The sequence below is a fragment of the Ahaetulla prasina genome, chromosome 2 (genome assembly GCF_028640845.1).
Source record: "Ahaetulla prasina isolate Xishuangbanna chromosome 2, ASM2864084v1, whole genome shotgun sequence".
NCBI lineage: Eukaryota > Metazoa > Chordata > Lepidosauria > Squamata > Colubridae > Ahaetulla > Ahaetulla prasina.
In genome coordinates, this window is record NC_080540.1 from 90,340,951 (window position 1) to 90,359,200 (window position 18,250).

The 18,250-nt window shown below is 39.7% G+C and overlaps 2 protein-coding genes across 8 annotated transcripts in view; one reads left to right on the forward strand and one right to left on the reverse strand.

Moving 5' to 3' along the window:
• The window catches only part of CSF1R (colony stimulating factor 1 receptor), an 83,717-nt gene extending 71,698 nt beyond the window's left edge, over positions 1–12,019 (forward strand). For all 3 annotated transcript variants that reach the window (XM_058166642.1, XM_058166641.1, XM_058166640.1), the window contains exons 21-26: positions 5,208–5,323; positions 7,570–7,692; positions 7,928–8,039; positions 9,006–9,105; positions 9,776–9,881; positions 10,251–12,019. In XM_058166642.1, the coding sequence (XP_058022625.1) occupies positions 5,208–5,323; positions 7,570–7,692; positions 7,928–8,039; positions 9,006–9,105; positions 9,776–9,881; positions 10,251–10,385 (692 nt within the window). In that variant the 3' untranslated portion in view covers positions 10,386–12,019. The remainder of the gene's footprint in view (positions 1–5,207; positions 5,324–7,569; positions 7,693–7,927; positions 8,040–9,005; positions 9,106–9,775; positions 9,882–10,250) is intronic.
• A 1,710-nt stretch (positions 12,020–13,729) lies between these two features.
• HMGXB3 (HMG-box containing 3) overlaps positions 13,730–18,250 on the reverse strand; it is a 31,841-nt gene continuing 27,320 nt past the window's right edge. For all 5 annotated transcript variants that reach the window (XM_058166647.1, XM_058166646.1, XM_058166645.1 and 2 more), the window contains 2 exons: positions 17,400–17,609; positions 13,730–16,556 (listed from right to left, as the gene is read on the reverse strand). In XM_058166647.1, coding sequence (XP_058022630.1) covers positions 16,092–16,556; positions 17,400–17,609 — 675 coding nt within the window. In that variant the 3' untranslated portion in view covers positions 13,730–16,091. The remainder of the gene's footprint in view (positions 16,557–17,399; positions 17,610–18,250) is intronic.

Below are 18,250 nucleotides of genomic sequence, written 5' to 3' on the forward strand. Positions count from 1 at the left end.
TTCTAGTCCAGAGGTCTCCAATCTTGGCAACTTTAAACCTGGTGGACTTCAACTTCCAGAATTCCTCAGCCAGCAAAGCTTAAAGTTGCCAAGGTTGGAGACCCATGTATAGTCTAACCCCCTGCTCAAGCAGGAAACCCTGTACCATTTCAGATAAGTCCAAAGTCAGCCGAATCATTTGAGACAGGGTGGACTTGTCTTAATTCAAATCCTATCCCTAATTCAAATTCTTCTGCAGAACTTGGTCTTAGGTGAGTCAAGTGGGAACTCTGTAGACTAAAAACAGCAGCCATGTCTTTTTTTTAAAAAAGTATGCTATAGGGTTTGCAGGGGTTTGCCTTTGGAGGAAGGCAAAGTCCATGCAAGGGTGATAATTATGTCCCCAGCTACACCTTTTTGGATTAGTATCAAGATTGTAGGAGTTGGACCACTAGAAACGTGTTTATTCACTGTTCTGGCACTTACCACTTCATTGCTATCTGGACACTGTATCTGAATAGTTCAGTTTCTGTGTGGTGGTATCTCTCTTGCAAGGAATCTTTCTAAAGAAGATCCTTCAGTTTGTCTATCCAACTTTCCATTCCTTTTTTTTAATCTTCCTGTTTCTTCCCTTACTTTCGTAATATATTACTTTCCAACCTTTTTTTTTTTTATTTGCATTTATATCCCGCCCTTCTCCGAAGACTCAGGGCGGCTTACACTATGTTAAGCAATAGTCTTCATCCTATTTGTATATTTATATACAAAGTCAACTTATTGCCCCCAACAATCTGGGTCCTCATTTTACCTACCTTATAAAGGATGGAAGGCTGAGTCAACCTTGGGCCTGGTGGGACTAGAACCTGCAGTAATTGCAGGCAGCTGCTGTTAATAACAGACTGCATTAGCAGTCTGAGCCACAGAGGCCCCTTTCTGTTGTTGTTGTTTAATCGTGTATCAATTGAACTAAGTTTTACTTATTCATTCTCCCTCATTGATCCTTCCTGCAAATATTTTATAAATTAACATCTATCTAAATCAGGGGTGTCAAAATCAAGGCCCGGGGGCTGGATTTGGCCTATGGGGTACTTAGATCTGGTCCGCGGGGATGTCCTGGAAATAGCAAAGGACCGGCGCTTCTGCCAGCAAAAATGGGCTCCGTTTTCAGCTGCCACAGCCTCCTGCAACTCTCTGCCATTGAAAACAGAGTTTGGGAGGTCCTCATCCGAGCTCCATTTTCACTGGCAGAGGATTGCAGGAGGCCGTGGCAGCCAAAAATGGAGCCTGGGAGCCCGTTTTCACTGGCCGAGTGCTCAGGCCGCCACAGACGCCCCCGACTGGCAACATGACCACACCCACCCTGGCCACATCCACTCCACCCTGAGGTTAAACACAACCCTGATGCAGCCCTCAATAAAATTTAGTTTGATACTAAACTGTAAATACCATAGGTCTGTGCATCTAGATTCTCCTTCCCCCTCCTTTTTTTTCCTTTTGCCTTTGAAGCAATTTTCCCTCACAGCAGAAGATTTTTATAGAACCGCTCCTGCTGGTGGTTCATTCATTGTAGTCTTTGGCCAAAGACCCTTATTAGTGGAATGGCAAGCACTGGATAAATATGTGCCATCTGGAGAACTCTAAAGCATTACATTTGTCTTCCAAACCATGCCAGGTTGGCTGTTCTCTATTTGGAACACTAAAAACGGGCTCCTATTCTGAATGATTTACTTCTGGAAAGGTTTCAGGCCAGCCAACTCAGTGTGATCCAGGAAGAAGGAAACATTTCATCTCTGGAGCAACTGGGACGTTTAATACACAGCTACTACCTATAATTGCAATCCTTAAATATTCCCAGTAATGCATACTACACATAATAGTATGTGCAGATATAGGTGTTAAAATTATATTGCCATAGATAAAGTTTGCTCTTTGTTGTAATGTTCTTTGTGCAGCTATAGTTAAATTCCTCAATTACATGAGGAATTTCATTCCTCAAGACATGACACAGATTTCACTGTGTGCAGGGTTTATATCAGATCATTGTTCTCACACCCCTATCAGAAAAGCCAGATCTGGACATGATCCTTCTATATGTTGGGGGAGGGAATGCGGAGTATTTTACTACTTCCCTTTTATTTTTAGTTTGTAATATTTATAGATTACACCATTCAATCAGTCTTTGCTTTGTTCCTCAAGTTTCTTATAGGATCAGCTTGTTTCCTGTTGTATTAACTTTAATGAGAGATTTTCTTAAAGGGGCTGCAACTTTTTATTTTTTTCAAACTTATGCAGAAAACAATTTTAAAAAAATGACAAGTTGCTTTAATGAAAGCCGCTCACACCAAATGGAAAGCCCCTTTTTCAAATTCTTTTTGAAGCAGGTATACCCTTACCATTTTCAGCTGGAAGTCATTTTGCATGCAAATAATTGTCCATGAATTGCATCTTTACCCCTTGCACCTTTGTCATTTATATTCTTTAATCATCGTCCATTAAGGTGAATTTCACAATTAAAGCTGCTTGGGTGTATGTATTTTCTGGTCACAAATCCTTTCCAAATATAAAGCAGCTCCAATAAAGGAGAATAGTTATAGGTCAGAGTTGAAATGAGGGTTCTTTGGTGCTCTCTCTGAGCTTGGTTGTTTTCTTGCAGACATTTCATTACCCAAACTAGGTAGCATCATCAGTGCTAGAAAGCTCAGAGAGCACCAAAGACCACTCATAAAGCAGTTCTTTATATGTAAAGTCCATAGATAAGCAAAACCAATATATAGATAGAGCAATTATGGCTGAGCAAAGAGAACAGAACCATTAAATCTCCTTCTGCTCTGCAATTTCCAGTTTATTTATTTATTTATTTATTCAAATTTGTATACCGCCCTATCTCCCTAGGGACTCAGGGCGGTTCACAGGCAAATAAAATACATATAAATACAAAATAAAATAACCATTAAAAAACTAACTAAATATAGCCCGATAATTAAAAACAATATATATAATAAAACCCATTTAAAATCTACATTTAAAAAACCTAGTCCAGTCCTGCGCAAACGAATAAATGTGTTTTAAGCTCGCGGCGGAAGGTTCGGAGGTCCGGAAGTTGACGAAGTCCTGGGAGGAGTTCGTTCCAGAGGGTGGGAGCCCCCACAGAGAAGGCCCTTCCCCTGGGTGTCGCCAGACGGCACTGCCTAGCCGACGGCACCCTGAGGAGTCCCTCTCTGTGAGAGCGCACGGGTCGGTGAGAGGTATTCGGTAGCAGCAGGCGGTCCCGTAAATAGCCCGGCCCTATGCCATGGAGCGCTTTAAAGATAGTTACCAACACCTTTTTTTTTTCTAAATTCAAATAGATAGTTACCAACACCTTGAAGCACACCCGGAAAGCCACAGGTAGCCAGTGCAGTCTGCGCAGGAGAGGTGTCACATGGGTGCCACGAGGGGCTCCCTCTATCACCCGCGCAGCCGCATTCTGAACTAACTGAAGCCTCCGGATGCCCTTCAAGGGGAGCCCCATGTAGAGAGCATTGCAGTAATCCAGACGAGACGTCACGAGGGCGTGAGTAACCGTGCAAAGGGCATCCCGGTCTAGAAAGGGGCGCAACTGGCAAACCAGGCGAACCTGGTAAAAAGCTCTCCTGGAGACGGCCGTCAAATGATCTTCCAAAGACAGCCGTTCATCCAGGAGGATGCCCAAGTTGCGCACACTCTCCATCGGGGCCAATGACTCGCCCCCGACAGTCAGCCGAGGACTCAGCTGACTGTACCGGGATACCGGCATCCACAGCCACTCTGTCTTGGAGGGATTGAGCTTGAGCCTGTTTCTCCCCATCCAGACCCGTACGGCCTCCAGACACCGGGACAGCACTTCGATAGCTTCGTTGGGGTGGCCCGGTGTGGAAAAGTACAGCTGAGTGTCATCAGCGTAAAGCTGGTACCTCACACCGAAGCCACTGATGATCTCACCCAGCGGCTTCATATAGATGTTGAACAGGAGGGGCGAGAGAATCGACCCCTGCGGGACCCCACAAGTGAGGCGCCTCGGGGCCGACCTCTGACCTCCTGTCAACACCGTCTGCGACTGGTCGGAGAGATAGGAGGAGAACCACCGATAAACGGTGCCTCCCACTCCCAATCCCTCCAACCGGCGCAGCAGGATACCATGGTCGATGGTATCAAAAGCCGCTGAGAGGTCTAATAGGACCAGGGCGGAGGAACACCCCCTATCCCTGGCCCTCCAGAGATCATCCACCAACGCGACCAAAGCCGTCTCAGTGCTGTATCCAGGCCGGAAACCGGACTGGAACGGGTCTAGATAGACAGTTTCCTCCAGGTGCTGGGGAAACTGACATGCCACCACACTCTCAACAACCTTCGCCGCGAAGCGAAGGTTGGAGACTGGACGATAATTACCTAAAACAGCCGGGTCCAGGGAGGGCTTCTTGAGGAGGGGCCTTACCACCGCCTCTTTCAAGGCGGCCGGAAAGACTCCCTCCAACAAAGAAGCGCTCGTAATCGCCTGGAGCCAGCCTCGTGTCACCTCCTGAGAGGCCAGTACCAACCAGGAGGGGCACGGGTCCAGTAAACACGTAGTGGCATTCAACCTACCCAGCAACCTGTCCATGTCCTCAGGAGCCACAGGGTCAAACTCATCCCACACAATGTCACCAAGACTGCCCTCAGACGCCCCATCTGTATCCCTGCAATTTTGGTCCAGACCGTCCCGAAGCTGAACGATTTTAGTTCATTCTTGGAAATGGCTACAAAAAATTAATTCCATTAGTTTCTTGGCAGTTACTTATATTTAATCTCTAGGTAGGGAGGCCTTTGTTATCATGGGTGATTTCAGATTCAGAGAGTTCATTGCGCTTGAGGCTTATATTTTTTGACCCCTTTTATCAGGGGTGAAATCCAGCAAATTCTGATAGGTTCTGGAGAACCGGTAGTGGAAATTTTGAGTAGTTTGCAATATCCTTCCCCCAGGAGTGGGGAGGGAATGGGGATTTTGCAGTATCCTTCCCCTGCCACGCCCACCAAGCCATGCCCACCAAGCCATACCATGCCCACCAAGCCACACCCACAGCACCAGTAGTAAAAAAATTTGAATTTCACCACTGCTTCTTATCTTAATATCTTACTGCTAAGTGACCTTCATGGCCTTCTTTGTGCCTATCATTACCTGTCCTTTCAAAGTCCCACCTGCAGTGACCTCTGTGAACTTTCTCCCAATCCAGGAACAAATTTGGTATCAACTGAAGGAAAAGAAGACCTACGATCTCTTGACCTCTTTGACTTGCTGCAGTTCTCCAACCAAGTGGCCCAGGGAATGACTTTCCTGGCTTCAAAAAATGTGAGGACATTCTCCTGACAAAGTACTTCATCATCACCATCCTAAAAGGAGTTCAGACCCAAGCTTGATTTCCTGTATTATCTTCCTAGCAGGAAGGAATGTTGTTGTTATTACACAGAATAATATTCAGGTAGTCCTCAACTCACAACAGTTCATTTAGTGACCGTTCAGAGTTACAGCAGCACTGAAAAAAGTGACTTATGACCATTTTTCACACTTATGACTATTGCAGCATCCCCATAGTCATGTGACTTACATTCAGATGCTTGACAATTGGCTCATGTTTATGACATTGCACTGTTCCAGCGTCAGTTGATCATATTTTGCGATTTTCTGACAAGCAAAGTCAATGGGGAAGCCAAATTCACTTAACAACCACGTTAATAATTTAACAACTGCATTTAACAACTGTGACAAGAAAGGTAATAAAATGGAGCAAAACTGACTAAGCAATATAAATTCTGGGGTCAGTTGTGGTCGTAAGTTGAGGACTACCTATACAGCCCTATCAGTTCATAGTGATGTGATTCCTGAGATGATCTGTGTATAATTTAAGAATTTGTTCTTAGAGACTATACTGCTTGGAACTCTTCTTTTGGATTATGTCTTTAATCACACACAACTCTGTGTGGCTTTTGAGAACAATAACGTCTGTGTGAAAGTGAATATATAATCCTGTTAAAGATAATATGAACACTGTTCTCTCTTTTCTAACCAGCATAAAAAGAAGAAACATATTGATTGAATGATTGACTGATGGACTGATTGATTGATTGATTGATTTTAAAAAAATGTTGGTTGCCCATTTAACATACAAACTTTGGCCATCTATTTGAATATATATATTTGCTTAGCTGCTGTAGGAAGCAGGAGTAGTCTGACATGAACGTTAACTTTAGCAACCTCCATCCTTTCCAACGGTAGCAACTGAAAGTGACAGTTGCTGATTTTTGGCCCTGTCTTATAAATCATGTTGACAAGTGCACCCTCTTTGGTTCTTAATTACAGCAGAAGTTGTCCATAAAAATTACATTCAACAGGAAATCCAGTGGCTGAGACACAGATTCTATAAAATAGGTCTTTCTTCACTTCCTTTACAGACTTTGTACAAGTGTTTTGTGGCTGGGGGCACTGTCTATGTGGTATCCTAATAACTCTGTCAACCCTTAAATAATGGATGCACTGAGACAGGAACAACTATAAAGTAACATTTATAAGAAAGGAACGAATAACCAAGAGTATTTTGTGTTATTTTGATCTTTTAATGTCCACCTCCATTTCAAGAGAAAAAGACAGTGGAAGAGTTCACAAAAATAACTTTGCAGCAGTCAATTCAAATAATTGAATTAACCAAATGCATCCACAGATGATTAAATCTTTTGTAGATATATTGGCACAATCAGTAAGTAGATCTTTTTTTTTGCACAAGGTGTCCTAAATAGCACTTTTTTTCATTACTATAGTTAATTAATTACTATAGCTTAGGGGAGGCATTCAAGGCCATAATAAAGTTCCTCCCTTCCCCATTACTCTAGATCAGAGGTCTGCAATCTTAAACACTCAAAGAGCCATTTGGCTCCATTTCCCACAGAAAAGAAAACACTGGGAGCCACAAAACGCTTCCCGTGCCTGACTATTTCTTGAGCAGCCACAAAATTAGCATATGTAGTTGAATTAAATGTTCTGTTTTCTTCTGAAACTTTTTTTTCTTGGATTTATCCATAGTTGGCCTACTGGGGGTTGAAAAGATCAATAAATCGCGTGTCACACATTGGCAGTTGTGACTCCTATTTTGATTGACAGGGAGCCGTAGCAGAGAGGTGAAGGAGCCACACGCGGCTCCAGAGCCGCAGGTTGATGACCCCTGCTCTAGATTGTATTAATTCCATTGGCCTAGAGTCCAGACCATATAAAAACATTTGTAAATGCCATTTTGAAGACTTTTGACTGCCCTTGCACTGGCCAAACTGGACTAAATCTGCTTTGCTGCTAATCAAATTATAGGATCAATAAATTGAAACAAACAGCTTGTGAGTTCCCGTTCTGCCTTAGGCATGAAAGTTGTCTGAGTGATCCTGGGTCAATCATTCGTTCCCTTTGCCCAGCCCACCTCACTGGGTGGTTGTTGTGGGGAAAATAGGAGGAGGAAGGAGTGTTAGTTAAGTTATTTATAATTTTTAAAAGGTAAATGAGACGAAAATCAATTTGCCCCTTTCCCCTTTTTTTCCTCTCATTCTTGAATCCAGTGCATCCATCGAGATTTGGCAGCCCGGAACGTGCTAGTGGCTGATGGACTAGTGGCCAAGATCTGTGACTTTGGGCTGGCCAGAGATATTGTGAATGACAGCAATTATGTGGTCAAAGGCAATGTAAGTAACTGGAATGAATCTATACATTTACATCCCATGAAGCTGAATCAAGCTCTAGCTTTACTTGGCTCTAGAATGATTGATAGCAACTGTGCAGGCATCCCTCCAAGATGTATCTGGATGCAAGGATCATCTTCATGCAAAGAACGTGCTCTAATGTTTAACCTCTAAAGAATCCAGGTGGAGAATGGTAAGCATAAGAGCTTCCTCCTGAATTTAGACCATATCATTCCAGGCTCGCCTTCCAGTGAAATGGATGGCACCGGAGAGCATCTTTGAATGTGTCTACACAGTACAGAGCGATGTGTGGTCTTATGGCATTCTTCTCTGGGAGATATTCTCCCTAGGTAAGTGAAGAAAAATTTCTATATTTGTTTGTTTGTTTATGCCTGCCTGTTTGCTTGCCTTTTCTATGCGGAAAGGCTTTGTCAAAAATGCAGCTTTGGGATTCATGCTTGCGCAACCACATCATGATGCAAAAATATGAATAACAGGGTTGAAAGAGACCTTGGAGATCTTCTAGTCCCAACCACCTGCACAAGCCGGAAACATTATACCATTCTGGGCAAATGGCTGTCCAATTTTTTCTTAAAAACCTCCAGTGATGGAGTATCCACAACAGAGGTGGGTTTCAGCAGGTTCTGACCAGTTCTGGAGAACCGGTAGCGAAAATTTTGAGTAGTTTGGAGAACCAGTAGTAAAAATTCTGACTGGCCCTGCCCCCATCTATTCTCTGCCTCCCAAGTCCCAGCTGATTGGGAGGAAATGGGGATTTTGCAGTATCTTTCCCCTGGAGTGGGGTAGGAATGGAGATTTTACAGTATCCCTCCCCTGCCACGCCCACCAAGCCACGCCCACCAATCCATGCAACTCCCACCAAACTTGAGTTGAGAAAAGTTTTTAGGAATGAAAGGCTTTTATATCATTCCTTTAAAAAACTTAATACCTTAGATCAAGATGACATTTCCCATTTTTGGTGGGTTTTAATGGGCAAAGTTTCATCCCTTAAACCCTGTTACAAAAATTTAATATTTTTACTCTTAGAACAATCAGAAATGTTCATTCTAAACACTAACCATGACCACTGCAAAGCCCAAGCAGGATGGGATGAACAGGTGTAGTCCCATGCCTGAAAAATGCTTGTCCATTGTCGTCATAGCTCGGTTTCCTCCTATTTTGCTCTCAAACTGTCTGCAAAGAATGACCAAGGTGAAACTAGTTCCTAAGAAATTTTAGCTAGTTCTGTAGGGAGCATTCTAAAATTACAGGGTCCTTTCTCGATATGAGCATTATCCATTTTCTTGTGTTTATAGGAAGAAGTCCCTATCCTGGTGTGAAAGTGAATAATAAGTTTTATAACCTTGTGAAGCAAGGATATCATATGGGGAAGCCAGATTTTGCTCCAGATGATATGTAAGTAGAAGGATTGCAGCTCCAGGTACCCAAACCATTCACTCACACACTCATTCATTCATTCATTCATAAAAAAGCTGAGGGAACCTTGATATCGTTCAAGATATTTCTCAGGATGCTCAGGATTTGCTCTGTCAATCTGCCCACCTGTTTAAAGATTCTGCTGGTCACATGGAAATCATTTGTGTACAATTGAATTCCATTCATTTTGTCCATAACCTATGAATCTGAGAGTGATCTATTCAGGGCTGATTATATGGGATTTTCCTTTCCCTCAGTTCAGAAAGGTTGATGTTTATGCTGAGGAAAGACTCCCAGCCATCTTGGTTAGTTGTCTTTGGCAGCACAATGGTGCATCTACTCAGACATTCAATTCATTGAACTTAATGGGCACACATGGGAATAGACATTTTATGATACCCATCAATAATCTAATTGCTAATTTTCCATTCATTCATCATATTTCTCAAAGAAAACTCAGATGGGTCATGGAGCCTGAACCATGCCAAAGGAGGAATGAGATGACACAATAGTGCCCAAGGAGATCAAAGATGCAAAATTATAGCCCAGTGACTGTCCAATCAGCTGTCGCATATTATCCTGCAATTTGCTTCTGAAAGTATCATACTCAGTTTTTTTCTTCCTTTTCCACCTCCCATCTCCAATACAGGTACAATATAATGACAGCATGCTGGAAATTGGAGCCCACTCAACGGCCAACTTTCAGTCAAATCTGCACCTTAATTCAGAACCAGCTGGATGCCATTAAGGAACAGGTGAATAGTTTATTTTACAAAATTCAAAAACAAGAAGCTGGCTCAGCCAAGATTATTTTCACATTTTTTTTTCATTTTGTCATAAAAGTTGTCATAGAAAAAAACTCCAAAACCCTGTTCTCCCATATACACCCAAACAGTGTCATTTGTATGCACGGGAAAATAAAAAATAAGAAAGGTAAAATGATATAAACAACAGGTTGGGTACTCTGTGTAGATAAATTAATGAATAACGTAACATTGACCTCAAGGCCAGAGTGAATTAATTTTAATTAATTTAAATTGAATTTACCTTTTTCAAAATAACACATTTCAGACTCTGAAGTATGTTTGTATTTCTCTTTCTCTCCTCCTTGACATCATATGAAGGATTATAAAAACTTGCCCTGCCCCAGAGAAGAGGAAGACAGTGGATGTGAGCCTGCCAGCTACTTTGAAGAATCCTGTGAGTCAGGAGAAGTGGAGCAACCCCTTCTTAACAGCAACAATTATCAGTTTTGCTAGGGTGTGTGTTCTGGGCCTTCTGGATGATGAAATACCAACTGAGATTGGGCTTGGATTTCATACAACCCCATCCCTTTTCGAGGCTTTTCGCAGCAGAAAAACAAGACAATCATACGTAAGTCACAGACTGGGATCGTGCCTTGAGAACCTGATAGCAGATTCCTAAATTCTCCATTCTATCTATCTGATTTTAATTACTGGCAGGAGGGCTTTATCACTGTTGACAGCTTAAGGTAGGCTATGTAGGACTTTGGAGAATCGGTGCATCAACTTTGCAGGATGGGAGAGATTGTTAAGGGCAATCGCAGAAAACAAGGCTTAACAAGGCAGATGGACTTTTTTTCTTTTCTCTACACACTTTTCTGCTACAAGCTATCAAACCTATAAAGTATAATATGTGAGAGGGAAAAGAATTAGATTACCCACATTTTGAACCAGATGGGAGTTGTGCAGAGCAAGAACAGGGAACAGAAAGAAGTAGAGGCATTCCCATTGTAATCGGCCGTTCTAGTATAGTCATTTCTTGTAGCTTAGGAGGGCAGACTGAAATCCACAAAAGATAACCAAACCAAAAGGGGACATCACTGGAAGACATTGCCTTTAGCGGTAGGAGGGATTGTTAAAGATAAGGAGGATTGTGGGAAGATTTCTTGAGACAAGCTGCATTCATCTCATCCTTGAAACAACCTCCAAACCTGGAAAAATAACCACAACTGAACCATTCTGTCACTGAGTTTTGGCATGGATTGAAAGGATGGGCCAAAAGTTGTCCACCTATCGTAAAGAAGAAAACTGCTGGGTCTATAAGAAAATAAATCTAATTCTCCTATGCTTTTTTTTTAAGCTTCAAGAAGTAGCAACTCTTTTTTTTTTCTCATTTGGCATTACCATTTCAGAACATGTGAATTACTTGGCATTGTTTTGCTATTTGAATATTATTACTGAAAGAAGGGAATATAAGCCACTCATTGTCCCTCTGTATTGAACTGGCATAACCCCCCCCATAAATTAATTGCAGGTAGTCCTCGACTTACAATCACGATTGAGGCCAGAATTTATGTTGCTAAGTGAGAAATTTGTTAAGTGAGCTTTGCCCCATTTTACGACTTTTCTTGCCACATTTGCTAAGCGAATCACTGCAGTTGTTAATTTAGTAACTCGGTTGTTAAGTGAATCTAGTTTCCCCACTATCTTTGCTTTGCTTCTCAGAAGGTCACAAAAGGGGATCACATGACCCCAGAACACTGCAACCGTCGTAACTATGAACCAGTTGTCAAGCATCTGAATGTAAATCACATGACCATGGGGATGTTGTAATGGGCATAACTGTGAAAAATGGACATAAGTCACTTTTTTCAACTTTGGTCACTAAATGAACTGTTGTAAGTCGAGGACTACCTGTACTATGATTTTCAATAAAAAACAGTCTGTTAGCTAAGATTAGATTTAGATATACGTTCACTTGTTATTAATGAATACTTTATAATATAATCTTACATATGTTTATTTCAAATCAAAGACTATTAAATGAAATCAAATTTATTTCTAAATGAATGTATTAAGATCGTTGCCTTTACATTTACTGATTTTCAGTGTTTATCTATTAGATGGGAATAAAGAATAAGTGTAAATTATTTTGTGTCACATCTTTTTGACCCTGGAAAATTTAAAAAAAAATCTGTATTAATGTGGTTGGGAATGGGATGTAATCTCAGACATGGAAGATAGCTAGATGTAATTTCTCCTTCAGTGATGCAGATTTTGTTCCTGTATCTATTAAGAACATTTTAAACAGTATTACAAAGTATTACAAAGACAAAATAAAAATCCCACCTGACTACCACCCACAACTTAATCTAGGCTGGATCTAGGCCTCCTCTCATCCTTGAGATCAAGTTTCATTTCAGAAATGAATTGTGTGAAAAGAAACAGAGGAAGATAGAAGAAAGGTCATTACTCCATTTTGGCTGTGGCTTTGTCCACAATTAATTTCTAGCCTGTACAAGAGTTAACTTTTCTCATCAGTTAGCAATCCTTCTTGGTTAAAAAAAACAAACCACTGTTTCCAGATTAGAAATAGAATACCATGAATTTGATGAAGTAGCATTAATGTTGTTGATCTTTCTAATCTTTTTGGGATTACCCATACCTGGTATGCAAAAAAAAAACAACAACACCAAAGCCCATTAGCAATTACTCTATTGAATGAATCATGTGCAATGCTAAGAGTTTATATTGCTGAGCGTAAGGTGAGGACTTATTAATCAGAAGATGGCTTACTGTTCCTCACTATACTATTACCACCTCATTTTTCAGTCCTCTTTTGCCTAGCCTAAACCTGATAATAGATACAACTACATCTGCAACAATAGGAGGCACTGAGGTTTAAAGGGTACATTTAAAAATGAGATTTACATTATTGTGGTAGCTCACATTATCTAAGGAGCCTCTAACAGCAGAATAAAGTTCTGGGAAATTTTGAAATTAAGCTAGCATTGTACAAATGCATTAAATTTTAGAATAATTGGTAAAATGGAAACTCTACTTTTTCTCTAGTATCTGTTTTATCAATTTTTCTAGAGTTAACAAGGGCAATCAGTGTGGGACATTTAACAAGTATTTGTTTTGTAGCATGCATTACACACGGTATACCTGAAACACTGTGGCAATTGTACGTATTGTAGTTCAAATGCACAAGTTGCTAGGACAGAGGTTGTCTTTGAGCTGCACTTCTATTTGAGGAGGCTGTGCAAAGCATCACTCTTTAGAATTGTTAAAGCAGAACAATTGTTTACACAGTTACAAAGTCCATAAAGTTGTTTACAATTTTTTTGGTAAATTGTTTACAAAGTTCATGCATTCTTTATCTATTTAAAAAGAGGTTCTCCTAACTGCAATCTCTTTCAGTTAGCACAGTCCTGTTTATTTCCCACAGTGAAGGCTTTAAACTTGCAGTAGACCCAAACAGCTCCAAATAACTGGAACGATTTACCCTCTGCTTAATAATTGCTGTTTAATAATTTTTACCCAGGTTTTACGTAAAAGATTATTCACTTTGCTAAGCAGTCACCCCTGAAGGTCACAAAAATGAAAGAGAATATTCATGATGCTTAGCCACAATTGTCTTATGTAAATTACAAAATCTATTGATAGAGTTACACGGGAACATGTTTTTTTAACTGCACAAAACTCCAGCTAACAGAGATTACTAGTGCTCACCAGATTGTTAAAATAATTAACTTCTGTTTCAAGCATCTTAATGTAACGATTGCATAAATGTAAATTTATTTATAATTCAGCTATCATGAAAAATAAATCAATTTGATCGAGTAACTTGCAGTCTCTTTTTAAAAAAAATCAATTTTATTTCCCTGTGTAAACATATGACTTTACAAGGCTGATTTTTACAAATTCCCAATAGTAAATACCAGATTATATTAATTGCAGCACTAGTTACGTTAATTAAGTTAATTATGTTATGAAACAAAGTCCAGCAACTTAATTGTCTGATTCTATGAACTCTTGTATAATATAACTCTGTTTAATATGGCTACTAAGACCGGGGGAGGGGGGAAAGAGAGAAAGTCTGTCATTTTTTAGTTTTGTGATGGAACTTTTATGATGTTTGGTGATTTGAGTAAGTTTTGTATTGTTATTTGTTTGTAACTTTATATAACATGAGCAGCCATACAGATCTTTTAAATAAATAACCAAGCACATAGAAAGCATTATTCTAGCCTGAATGCTGAAGCACTGGTATAGCCCCCTCTGCTGTTTGAGCAGTGAGAAGGGAAATAGTTCAGTACTACAAGAGTGGAATGATTAATAGGTGAAACTCAGAAAATGGTTTTAGTTTAGAAACCATTGAAATTAATAATACTATTTCAGATAGACACAATAAAACAAAACTGTAGAGTAAAAGCACATTTAATTTTTTGAATGAGAAAAAAAATAGAAGCATAAGCAGTATGCATGGCCTGCGAAACTAGATCTGCAAATCATTTGTGGAGTCATAACCTGTCATAATAAATGAGATTTGCAAAATCTAATTGAATATTAAAAATAGATACAAATCATTCATATTCTGTTTTTAATCCTTCATAACGTCTAAATGAGCTCAGATTATAAAGTTAAGAAAACAAAACATGCGTTTATGCTGACTCAAATTACCCAATTGTTAAGTGTTATAACGAAAAAAATTAAAATTCAGCACCAATGGATTCTGTAGGGTTGTTTTCAAAGACAATAAAATATTAATACTGTTTCAACACATCTAAAATTAATCTTTTCCATGCAAACATTTGATAAAGAAACACTTCCACCATATGGATTGGTAACTCTATACTTTAGCAACCAGAATGAGGTGTCTTTCCCTGCATCTTTCAAACTCCTGAAGCTACAAAATAAGGAAAACTCATTTGTCCAAATAGTTTTACTCTCCAACACAAGAAGAGATAATTTATTAAAGTTTACCACTGACTTAAAAACTGTATTTCATAAATTAGCATTTTAAACAGCAAGTCATAAGTTTTGCTCAGAACTTTAATAAGTTTCTTTTTTGTTGTTTTTTAACAGCACAGTACACACTAGAACTCTTCACAGAAGAGAGTTTTAAATCCACACCACAAATCTGAAGAAAACATAGTGGATAAATTTATCTCAGTCAGGAAATGTTTCCCCACATTTCAGCGGTAGCAGAATTTTTTTTTTACTTTGTAGATTTATGGATGGCTAAGAATGAACACAAATCAGTGAACAGCGTAGAGCTTACACATCATGGCTCAGCACATTACACAGGAAAAACAATATAATAATTGACTATGACAGTATGAACTCATACAAGTCAGATTTATAACACTGGAATAGTGGAGTATGTAGTGGTTTCCAAGTGGCCTTTAAAGGTAAGTGTTATGTTGCATGCCAAACAATTTTAGCCATAGAAATAATTAGAAAAAACATCAGATTGTATTCATGGAACCCAACCATTAATCCACAAATATCTTTAGTAGCATCTGTGGTCAGAAGAATAAACAATCAATTAAGTCCATTAACTGGATTATAAAGTGCCTGAATATCTCCACCTGACCAATAGCCCACATCCTTTATCCAAAACGTATAAACCCCTGAAGAACCTTTGAAATAACCAGGGCAATGATGCTTCTAGCAGCTTATAACTTAATACACAAGCCAGTTTAGCTTTCAATCATTAAATAATGTATGATTTTCTCAGATTGATGCAAAACAAGCTGAAGAAGCAGATAAATTCTCAAGCCTCCAATGCCATGTCAAAGTTCCAAGTCTTTTCAGAACTTAAAAGAGCTAGGTTCCAAATATTCTTCAATCTATGATGGCCACTTCAGAATATTGGAGCAGTCATACATATTTTATGCTGGGGTTGTTTCGCGCATGTTGCATTTCCAGCAACATGCGCAATTTTAAAAAAGTGATGTTCTGCGTATGTACTTTATTTCTCTTGTCAGCAATAGAAAATTCTTCTATCTTCGAACAATTATCCTGGGTTGCTTCTAGCTTTACCCAGCCTCTTGAAGAGAAATTTGTTCTTCAATAGCAATCTGTCTATAGATCAGAAGTCCAATCAATAGGTCATGACTCTTAGCTTAATATAGTCCTGTGCTGGATTGGAACTTTCTGTGACAAACTGCTTAGCTATTATGTATGATTCAGGGATGATCATCTCACAATACATTAGACAACACTTTCTTCTTCTTGTATCTCATCTTCATCCATTTCTGTCTTGATCTGGGCAACACCGAGACGATATAGATTGTCCCGGATTACAACTTCACCAGGTTGGCAGCTTTGAACAATTTCGTGGATCTGCCTGTTCACAACCTCACGACTGGAGAGGAAATCTATCAAACGATTGTAAAGATAATAGTGGGTTGCACTGTCAAATGCTATAGGGTTTTGGCGGACATTATTGGTTTTGCTGTCGTTGATGGCTGTAATGATAGCACCGTAGGGCTCCAATTCCCGGCACAGAGAGAGGGAACGGTGTCGAGCCAGTGGATCACTTTGAGTTTTCTGCTCTGTCCCAGCGTGAACTACAAAGCGGGATGTTGATTTAGTGATTGGATGCTCAACAGAATGTTCTTCAGTGGTTGTATCCACATTGTAGTGCCTGTCAAGGAGTTCTGGGCACGACACATACTGATGAGGGAAAAAAGCAAGACAAAAGTGATGTATGTATTAGAAAATTGTATTTATAGTCTTCAAAGTTGGCTTAGCAATAAGAAAAATATGAACATAATTCAAAATAATCCAATAGAGAGCACAATAGATTTGAACTCAAGTTCAAAACTGGTTGGCTGAAAGCTCTTTGAATAGCCTGTACATTCTCATACCATGCGTACATCTATAAAATTCAAAGAGTAACTGACCATTCCTAAGGAGGAGATTTTGACCATGCAGTCAAGAACAAATGATGATAACATAAATACACATCTTGAATATATGAATTAAATGATGTAATTTTAAAAACTTGGAATTATATTTACCGTATTTTTTAGAGTATAAGACACTCTGGACTAAGACGCACCTACCTTTTTTGGTGAGGAAAACAAGAAAAAGAAATCTGCCTCTGCCTCCCAGCAAATAGCAAATAGCCTTCTTTACTTTCATTTTCATTTTCAGCATAGCTGGATTAGCACAAGAAAAAAAATCTGCTCCCAGCAATTTACCTCCTTGTAGCAAGCAACAGAGGCTCGTGCAGCAATAGGCAATGGCAATCCCTGCAGCCTGAAACAGCTGAGTCGGAAGGCCGATCCAACGGAAAATCAACGTGTGCTAATTAGGCTGTGCTGAAGCTGAAATGGGCTGTTTCTTCTTGCTGCTTGCTGAGAATATCATTTAGAGAATTATTATCAAAGTTATCAACAGATTTAAATAAGCCATGATTTTGTGAAAGAAACAGAAAAACTATACATAACTATTCCAGATATGTCAAGGTATCGGTAAGGAGCTTTATCTTCAAAGAAATACATGGCAACTAACCCTTAAAGGCTCCATGGGGTCAGAGAAGCAACCCTGGTTTCTTCCCCACATCTGAGCTGTCAAGTCAGGATAACAGATATCTGCACACAATGCTACAGAAGTGGCCATATCTACTACATAGACTGGTGGCCAATGACGTGAGGAAGTTAGTAGATCCACGTGGTCTCTGGGACTTTCTCCTCTGACAATATATTTTGAACCACACACAACCTGTAAAGAAAAAAAGATGACGGAAGACTATAGAATAACAAAAGAACCTGGGGACAAACCTTCACTCAGTTTCCGAAGGTAATCCTGGTAATTTATACTTGTAATTCAAACTTTAGAATGCTCAATGTAATTTTCATCACAAAGAAGCTTATTCCTTTACATTCTGTAAAAACTATACTAATACAACTTAGAAATAATGTTTTTCTAGGCAAGCATCAAATTATATCAAATACTATTAATATCAAATAGGGACAGAAGAGAAGAACAAAGGCATCTTATGTGATCCATTATTACCAGTAGTGGGTTTCAATTTTGTTTGCTACCGGTTTGTTCATGGGTGCAGGTGCGCGTAACGCTTCTCGCATGCGCAGAAGCTGCTGCACATGTGCAGAGATGTCCGGGCAGGTGGACAGAGCCTTCCGCCATTGCCACTACTGGTTCGCCCGAACCAGGGCAAACCGGTAGCAACCCACCACTGACTATTACACTAATGGTACTTGGCTAAAACAGAAAATATATGATTTATTAAAATACATTCATATTTTATACTTTTAACCTTTTATACATTCAAATAGAAGGATGTGATGAGAACAAGGATAGAATGGTAGAATGACAATACAATGAATGTCAGTTTAAACTAG